The sequence below is a fragment of the Carlito syrichta genome, unplaced genomic scaffold, assembly GCF_000164805.1.
Source record: "Carlito syrichta isolate Samal-C Ts95f unplaced genomic scaffold, Tarsius_syrichta-2.0.1 Scaffold117972, whole genome shotgun sequence".
Classification (NCBI taxonomy): Eukaryota; Metazoa; Chordata; class Mammalia; order Primates; family Tarsiidae; genus Carlito; species Carlito syrichta.
Window position 1 is genome coordinate 23085 of NW_007062068.1, and position 9650 is coordinate 32734.

At 51.0% G+C, this 9650-nt stretch overlaps 1 protein-coding gene across 1 annotated transcript in view; it reads left to right on the top strand.

Annotated features, from left to right (window-relative positions):
• Positions 1–9650, top strand: part of LOC103249210 (carnitine O-palmitoyltransferase 1, liver isoform-like) — a gene marked incomplete at its 3' end in the record, with an annotated part of 28478 nt that overhangs the window by 9652 nt on the left and 9176 nt on the right. Inside the window, exons 3-4 of the mRNA XM_008047848.1 lie at positions 1309–1448; positions 8637–8808. Of these exons, the coding sequence (XP_008046039.1) occupies positions 1309–1448; positions 8637–8808 (312 nt within the window). The remainder of the gene's footprint in view (positions 1–1308; positions 1449–8636; positions 8809–9650) is intronic.

Sequence of the window (9650 nt, forward strand, 5' to 3'; positions counted from 1 at the left end):
CGGCCACGGCACTCCAGTCTGGGCGACCGAGTGACACTCCGACTCAAAAAAAAAAAAAGTGATTCACGTGAATTCACATGCTGTTCCTATTTCTCTTTTATTTTTTTCCCAACCTCCCCCCCGCCCTGTTAATATTCTCTAATTTGTTTACCTGAGGAATTGGATGTGTGTTTCTCTTTTTAAGTGTGTGTCTTGCTTTTTGTTTATTTTATTTTATTTTTATGAGTCGGAGTCTCACTCTGTTGCTCGGGGGCACACTCACAGCCACTGCAGCCTCAACCCACTGTGCTCAGGCGATCCTTCCGCCTCAGCCTTCCAAGTGGCTGGAATCACAGGTGTGCACCACCACGCCTGGCTAGTTTTTTGATTGATTGTAGAGACGAAGTCTCGCCAAGTTGTCCGGGCTGGTCTTGAACCCTCTCACTTCTGCCTCCCAAAGTGCTGGGATGATAAGTGTGCCTCATTTATTTTATTTATTTATTTATTTGTTTATTTATTTAAGTCGGAGTCTCACTCTGTCACCCAGACTGGAGTGCAGTGGCTGCTCCCGGCCACTGCAGCCTTGACCTGCTGGGCTCTAGTGATCCTTCCGCCTCAGCCTTCCGAGTAGCCAGAATTACAGGCATGTGCTACCACATCCAGCTGATTTTTTTGATTTATTGTAGAGATGAGGTCTCGCTGCCCAGGTGGGTCTCGAACCCACAGGCTCAGGCAATCCACTCACCTCAGCCTCCCAAAGGCGCAGGATTACAGGCTGAGCCACCGAGCCCGGCTTATTTTATTTATTTAAATTTATTTTTGGAGTCAAGGTCTCACTCTGTCACCCAGGCTGGAGTGCAGTGGCACGATCACAGCTCACGACAGCCTGGACCTCCTGGGCTCACACCATCCTTCCATCTCAGCCTCCTGAGTAGCCAAGACTACAGGTGTGCACCATCACGTCCTGGCTAATTTTTTTTATTTCTTGTAGAGACGAGGTCTTGCCAGGTTGCTCAGGCTGGTCTCGAACTCCTGGCCTCAAGCAATCCTCCTACCTTAGCCTCCCAAAGCACCGGGATGACAGACATGCACTGTCGGGCCCCGTTTCTCATAGGGAAACTGTTTCAGGGTGGGTTTTGACTTGGAAGTGGAGGCAGGGAAAAGCCTGGACACCAGTTGCAGCCTGGGGAAGGTTTCTAGCTGCTGAGAGCCCGGCTTCTCAGCACACGCACACTGCAGACGCCCCCTTCCCTTCTGGGGGGCTGTGGGGTGTCATCACCCTGCAGTGTATGGGAGAGCACAGCTCACGGCGCATGTGTCTGTTTTCAGAATGGCATCATCACCGGCGTGTACCCGGCCAGTCCCTCCAGCTGGCTTATCGTGGTGGTGGGCGTGATGTCCACCATGTACGCCAAGATCGACCCCTCGTTGGGCCTCATTGCCAAGATCAATCGCACCCTGGACACGACGTAAGTGATCTGCTAGGTCTCCAGGTTGCGGATATTTTTACGACTCTTCAGAGCGGTTTTCAATCCAATTTGATACTTGGTCTGCTGTTCCCACGTCGGCTGTCGCCTGTTGCCTAGATGGGTGTTAAGGTCCCCTGGGAGTTTGTGGTCCTTTGCGGCCCCTCTGAAGGCCAGGGGCGAGAACAGTGGTATGGGACCTGGGGGGTGCCCCCCTAAAAGGTATCAGAGCCTGTGAGGGGGTGGCCGACAGTGACCATGCACTTAGCCTGGCTAGCGGGGCCCGAAAAAGGAATTTCTGCTCAAGGGGCTTATACCTAACATGGTCATTTCTTTAGTTTTTGTTTTTGAGTTGGGGTCTCACTCTGTCACCCAGGCATGATCATGGCTTTCCACAGCCTCGACCTCCTGGGCTTAGGCTATCCTCCCACCTCGGCCTCCCAGAGTGCTAGGATGACAGGTTTGAGCCTCCATGCCTGGCCTGGACATGGTCGTTTCTTTGCATTTTACTCTGAAGTGCTCTCTGAACTGACGGTCATGGATTGGGTGTTCTGGGGGACCTCAGCCCCTTAACTCCCTACCAGATTGGCTTAGAATCCCCCAGAGAGCCCCTATCACTTCCTCCCCTTGGAGATTTCGATTTTTCTAGGAGTTTGAAAAGCAGGCTCTCCTTCTACCAAGAGTTGAGACTGGAGGGCCCTTGGGTAACACTGAGCACAGATCAGCACATGCCACGGTGTCCTTTACTCCATCCTGCTCTGGGGTGGTCCTGACTCCTATCGGGGATCTGGGGTGAGACCCACACTGCGGTGACCAGGCTGGTCTCGAACCCACGGGCTCAGGCAATCCCTGCACCTCGGCCTCCCAAAGTGCTGGGATGGCAGGCATGAGCCACTGCGCCTGGTCTCTGACATACATTCTTATCTTCCAGTCCGAAAACTCCTTAGTGTCTCAAGAATGTCCCCGCTGTCCTGTGTCAGGCATTCCATGCAGTTTCTTTACATTGACCCACATTTTAGGTTTAGAGGGATAACAGCCGTCCCGTGATGGGGCTTTATTTTTCAAGCCAGGAGTTGGGGTGGAAGGTCCATGCTGGGGTCAGGGCTAACCTAAACAGAGAAATTCCAGGTCTTTCGAATCATGCCTTCCTGGTGGTTTGGATATAAATACGATGCCATCCGAAAGGGGTAAGAAAATAAACAGGCAGAAGTGTGACATAGGAGAGAACCCAAAGAAACCCGGAATTTGTTCATTAAAACTATTTACTCTTCCATGTTTAAACTCCAGTCCCTTTCAAAGTCCTGTCTGCTGGCTGCCATACCCCCTTTGAGGTGCTTTTTCCACGGCTCAAAACAGTTTTTAAACTCGTCCGTGTGGATGCCTTTGAGGGCTTCTGCCGTTTTTGGTTTCGCCTCTTCCACGTGGGTAAAACGTTTCCCTTGGAGGACTTTTTTCATCCAGGGAAACAAGAAAAAAGCCACTTGGAGCGAGATGGGGTGGACAGGGAAAGCAGGGCCTGGGGCCATGGCGTTTTGGGTCAAAAACGGCCGAACACTCAGGAGCGAGGGAAGGTGCGCTGGTCAATCCCCCATCATGAAATGGGCAAACACGTTGGAAGAATCTGCAAAAAAAATTCACTGAAGCCAAACGCAGCCTCTCCCAGCAATGGCGGCTGGTCCATGGATGCCGATGGGTTCCTAGGACACTTACCTGGGGCAGCGGGGACGTCTGTCCTATGAGAGGCCCGCCCTCCAGAAGATGATTCTGGATTTTTTGGTTCCCTTCATAAATGAAAACTCCCTCACAGCGAATGACTGATTCTGATGACTGGAAATAAGCAATTAAGCAGATTTGCGTTAATGGGATAAATATTCTTGGGATGGCTTGAGCAGGGACCCTGACTCCGGAACTTTTTTCGACGAGGGGTCCACAGAGGCGCCCTCCACGCCCTTCCCTTGCCCAGAAAGCCTCCAACCACTTGAGAGTGAGCTAGAGTCCAGCTGAGTGACTCACAACCTCAGGCTGGCTCATATCTTATTATTACTATTATTATTTGAGCTGGAGTCTCTGTTGCCCAGGCTGGAGTGCAGTGGCGTGGTCACGGCTCACCACAGTCTCCCCTTCTTGGGCTCAGGAGATCCTCCCACCTCAGCCTCTTGAGTAACTGGGACTACAGGTACGTGTCACCTCACCTGGCTTATTTAAAAATTTTTTTTGTACAGATGAGGTCTCGCTGTGTTGCCCAGGCTGGTCTCGAACTCCTGGGCTCAAGCAATCCTCCCACCTTGACCTCCCAAAGTGCTGGGATCTCAGGCGTGAGCAACTGTGCCCGGCTGCTCGTGTCTTTCTAGGTGTCTGCAAGAGACAGACTAAAAACTCCCAATCATTGTAATGGACGAGTGTCTGACCTGAACGCCTGCCATGGTCCTGTCTGGGGACTGGAGAAACCACAGCAGGGCCTGCTGTCATTCTTGTCACTAAGAAAGCAGCTGGCAGACCTGGGCACTGTCACCAAGCCTGTCTCCTCTCTGTCCCAGAAGCCACCGGCTTGAGGTAGACAATTGCCTCTGAGTGTTCCTTGAGCAGCTCTTGCTACACATTTTCCATTCTCTTGTGGGGTTAGAATAGTCTTTTTATTTCCTCTCTAAGTATAGATTATCTCTTAATTTTTTTATTTAAAAAAATTTTATTTACCTTTTTATAAGTCACAGTCTCACTCTGTCGCCCAGGCTGGAGGGCAGTGGCATGCTCACGGCCACTGCAGCCTCGACCTTCTGGGCTCAAACAATCCTCCTGCCTCAGCCTCCCGAGTGGCGGGGACTACAGGCGTGCACCACCACGCTCGGCTAATTTTTTGATTTATTGTAGAGGCGGGGCCTTGCCAAGTCTCCCAGGCTGGTCTTGAATTCCTGGGCTCGGGCCATCCTCCCGCCTCAGCCTCCCAAAGTGCTGGGATTACAGGTGTGAGAGACCACCTGGGTGTTATTTGGCTTTTATTTCTCTGCAATCCAGTTAGATGTCGAAGGGAGTAAGGAAAATCGGCAACCCAAAGAACTACAGTGAGACCACAAAGATGATAGGATGTTACAGGCAGGCGGGAAGGAGGGACGTCCCCTGGGCAACAGAAAAGGTGGTCGGTCGTGAAGATGAAACCAGTCAGAGGTGCTAGGGTTGTTTCCTGTCGGCCATTCCTAGACCAGCACACTCCATAACTTGCACATTCATGCCCTCTCTCGCTTTGCCGAGGGCTCCATGCTTGGCATCCCACCATTCGGTCTTAGTAATGTAGATGAAAAGCCGTGAACCTAATTGAGCACAGTGGCTCACGCCTGTCATCCCAGCACTTTGGGAGGCGGAGGTGAGAGGATTGCCTGAGCCCACAGGTTCGAGACCAGCCTGGGCAACATGCCAAGACCTCGTCTCTACAATCAAGCAAAAAACGAGCTGGGCATGGTAGCGCGCCTGTAATTTCGGCTACTCGGAAGGCTGAGGTGGAAGGATCGCCGGAGCCCGGCAGGTCGAGGCTGCGGGGGCCGGGAGCGGCCACTGCACTCCAGTCTGGGCGACAGAGTGAGACTCCAACTCAAAAAAAGTTTTTAAAAATGTAATTTATTGTCCGCTCTGTTGTTCAAAGACGATGTGGAAGGACGCACGTGTGATTCATGAAAACCACTTCTCAACTAATCGATCAGAGGCTTGACAAATTTCAAACGGGACAGATTTTTTTTTACTGTTTTTAAGTAGAGAACTTCAAGGAAACATCCATTTTTGAAAAAACTATTGCTGGTATAAGTTTGTCCTGTATAATCACCAGCAATCTCTTGGCAATCTCTTTTGCGTCCTCTCACAGGGGCCATCTGAGCCTAAAGAGTGCCCCCTTTTTTTTTTCTTTTTTTTAGAGACAGTCTTGCTATGTTGCCCAAGTTGATCTTGAACTCCTGGCCTCATGTGATCCTCCTGCCTAGTCCTCCTAGAGTGCTGGGATTACAGACGTGAGCCACTGCACCTGGCTTGTAGGAGAGCTCTTAAAACTGGATTATATTTAGAAGTGTTGGCTATTTAAAGCCCTTTATAATCTGGGTCTTTGTAAGATTTATTTCTTTGCCTGTCTTAAACCTATTTTGGTAAACTGGGCCATCCGCGGCCCAAATTTAGAAAGGGCCAGCCCCATCCAGCCTTAAGGGCCATTTGGAGCTGCCTTCCTGGAGGGGACTCTGGCTGTCCTAGGTTGCTGCCTTCCAAAGTCTTGTCACACAAATCAGGTGGGGTTTGCCTCTGAGTCTGACCATCGACCATTCCCTGGTCAGTGTTCTTTTTTTTTTGAGTCGGAGTCTCATTCTGTCACCCAGGCTGGTGTGCAGGGGCATACTCCCAGCCACCGCAGCCTCGACCTGCTGGCCTCAGGCGATCTTTCTGCCTCAGCCTCCCAAGTAGCTGGAACCACAGGCGTGCGCCATCATGCTTGACTGATTTTTTGATTTATTGTAGAGATGAGGTCTCGCCATGCTGCCCAGGCTGGTCTCGAACCCATGGACTCAGGCAGTCCTCTCACCTTGGCCTCCCAAAATGCTAAAAGTATAGGCATGAGCTACCACGCTTGGCCCAAACATTCTTTCTTTTGAGTTGGAGTCTCACTCCATTGCCCACACTGGAGTGCAGTTGCACACTCCCTGTCACCGCAGCCTTGACCTGCTGGGCTCCAGCGATCCTTCTGCCTCAGCCATCCAAGGAGCCAGAACTACAGGCATGCGCTACCACGCCTGGCTAATTTTTGATTGATTGTAGAGACGAGGTCTTGCCAAGTTGCCTGGGCGGGTCTTGAGCCTGCGGGCTCAGGCAATCCACTCGAGCCACCGAGCCTGACCCCAAACATTCTTTTTTTTTGAGTTGGAGTCTCGCCCTGTCGCCCAGACTGGAGTGCAGTGGCCGCTCCCGGCCACCGCAGCCTCGGCCTGCTGGGCTCCGGCGATCCTCCCACCTCAGCCTTCCGAGTAGCCGAAATTACAGGCATGCGCTACCACGCCCAGCTGATTTTTTTGATTTATTGTAGAGATGAGGTCTTGCTGCCTAGGCGGGTCTCAAACCCACGGGCTCAGGCAGTCCACTCACCTCAGCCTCCCAAAGGCGCGGGATTACAGGCTGAGCCACCGAGCCCGGCTCAAACATTCTTTAAAGAAAGCTTTTTGCTACTGTTTTTCATTCAAGTGCCTATATATATATGAAAATCCTAAATGTGCTATTTGCCTGTTTATGCTAAAATACTGTTTGGTTTCTGTGAATCGAGTAAGTATATATGTGTTTTTCTTTGGTAATAATCTCTAAAACCATGTTTGTGTAGAGATTAGATGATCAGAAAACACCATCTAGGTTTAGAGACTTGAACTTGAATGCCAGACTTGACAGGTGGTAGAAAGATATGTTTTGAAGCAGAAATATGTAGCCTTGAAGATTATTTCTGTGTCACTTAAATACTGTAAAGTGTTAAATGGGTGATTTTCAAATATTGGAGAGATATTTAGGTTGTGCATATTAGTTGTGTTAATCATTTGAGGCACACTTAATTTTTATTTTTAGAATATTTTGTGGTTTCCAAAACATAAAAACAAAACCACAAAATAGTTTCATTTTGCCTCTTTTTTTTTTTTTTTTGAGTTGGAGTCTCACTCTGTCACCCAGGCTGGAATGCAATGGCACACTCACGGCCACTGCAACCTTGACCTGCTAGGCTCAGGTGATCCTTCCCCCTTAGCCTTCCAAGTAGCTGGAACTACAGGCACGTGCCACCACGCCCTGCTAGTTTTTTGATTTACTGTAGAGACGAGGTCTTGCCAAGTTGGCCTGGCTGGTCTCAAATTCCTGGGCTCAGGCAATCCTCTCGCCTCCGCTTCCCAAAGTGTTGGGATGACAGGCGTGAGTCACTGTGCCCAGCTTGTAAACCACTTTCTTTTACAAATGGAAACATTTCCTGTATTTACGTTTTATTTTTAAGACCCTTTTACGTGACTCATTTTTTTGTTTATTCACGATGAATCCTTCTGCCTAGATAAAAATCAAACTCTTTCAATATAAATACTCGAGGTTGTAGTTGTGACAAGTGATTTGCGACTTCTGTGAATAATGACAAAATTCAAAAGTGTGTTTGAGGGGAAAACAGTCATAAAAAGCTGAAGAAAATGGCCCAGAATTCCTGTGAGCGTCAGCCAGGAAGGACAGTGACCGGGCATGGCTCTTACATGGGCAGATCCCAGCCTTAGTGTTCCGTCTGCCACGGGTCCCTAGACCTAGAGGAAGTTGGGCATTTTTTCTAGATTACACAAATTAGTACTGGTTTAATTTAATTTATTTTATTTTTTGAGTAGGGAGTCTCGCTCTGTCGCCCAGGTTGGAGCACACGGACACAATCAGCTTACTGCAGCTCCTGGGCTCAGGCGATCCTCCTGCCTCAGCCTCCTGAGTAACTGGGACCACTGGCATGCACCACCATGCTCAGCTAATTTTTTGATTTATGGAGAGACGAGGTCTCACTATGTGGCCCAGGCTGGCCTCAAACTCCTAGCCTCAAGCAGTCCTCCTGCCTCGGCCTCCCAAAGTTCTGTTACAGGCGTGAGCCACCGCACCTGGCCAGCCTTGATTTTTTTCTGAGGCCACCAAAGCAGATTGGGCTTTGGTTTCAAGGCCAAGAGGAGGAGACTGACTACCCATGAGTGTTGTGAGAGCTGAATTCAAGCCGGGTGTGGTGGCTCACGCCTGTCATCCCAACACTTTGGGAGACGGAGGCAAGAGGATTGCCTGAGCCTAGGAGTTCGAGACCCGCCTGGGCAACTTGGCGAGACCTCATCTCTACAATAAATCAAAAAATTAGCCGGGCATGGTGGCGCACGCCTGTGGTTCCAGCTACTCAGAAGGCCAGGCGGAAGGATTGCCTGAGCCCAGAGGTCAAGGCTGCAGTGGCTGTGAGCGTGCCACTGCACTCTGGCCTGGGTGACAGTGGGAGACCCCAACTCTAAAGAAAAAAAAATCCAGAGAGACAGCAGGATTCAGATGCATGGCTTCCTCTCTGGCTCTGGGCTGCCCTCTCCCTTGTCTATCGCGGGAGGCCGCTCTGCCCTGTGACATGCGGCATCTTGGTGGCCTCACGTGCAGCCTCCTGTCACATGACTGCACCTGTGCTCATCCAACCTGTCTCCGCAGCGCCTGCATGTCCAGCGAGACGAAGCAGGTGGTCAGCGGCGTGCTGTTCGGCACGGGACTCTGGGTGGCTCTCATTGTCACCATGCGCTACTCCCTGAAGGTGCTGCTGTCCTACCATGGCTGGATGTTTGCCGAGCACGGCAAGATGAGCCGTGCCACCAAGATCTGGATGGTGAGTCGTGAGTTCCCCCCCAGCACGGGGCTGGCAGGGATGACGGACGCTCCCAGGGCCCCTTCTCCCTTGACATGCGGTTGGTGACTTGGACTCAGCCTCTAACAGCTCTTGGAGAGGCACATCCACTGTGACATAAAAGCGTGGACTAGCCGGGCTCGGTGGCTCAGCCTGTCATCCCACGCCTTTGGGAGGCTGAGGTGAGTGGATTGCGTGAGCCCGAGGGTTCGAGACCCGCCTGGACAGCGAGACCTCATCTCTACAATAAATCAAAAAATCAGTCGGGTGGTAGCGCATGCCTGTAATTCCAGCTACTGGGAAGGCTGAGGCAGAAGGATCGCCGGAGCCCGGCAGGTCGAGGCTGTGGTGGCCGGGAGCGGCCACTGCACTCCAGTCTGGGCGACAGAGTGAGATTCCATCTTAAAAAAAAAAAAAGCATGGACTTTTGAGTTGGGACCTTGCTCAGTTGCCCAGGCTGAAGGGCAGTGGCACGGTGACAGTCACTGCAGCCTTGACTTCCTGGGCTCAGGCGATCCTTCCACTCCAGCCTCCCAAGTAGCTGGGATTACAGGCAGGCACCACCATATCCAGGTTATGTTTTGTAGAGATGAGGTCTTGCTGTGTTGCCAGACTAGTCTCCCAACTCTTGGGCTTGTACAATCCTCCTGCCTCGACCTCCCAAAATGCTAGGATTATAGGTGTGAGCCACCACGCCCAGCCCAAGAATATTTTTCTGTAATGGCATTGGTGAGTTCTGTAAAGTTTTATTTTATTTTATTTTATTTTTTTTGAGTTGGACTCTCACTCTGTTGCCCAGACTGGAGTGCAGTGGCCGCTCCCGG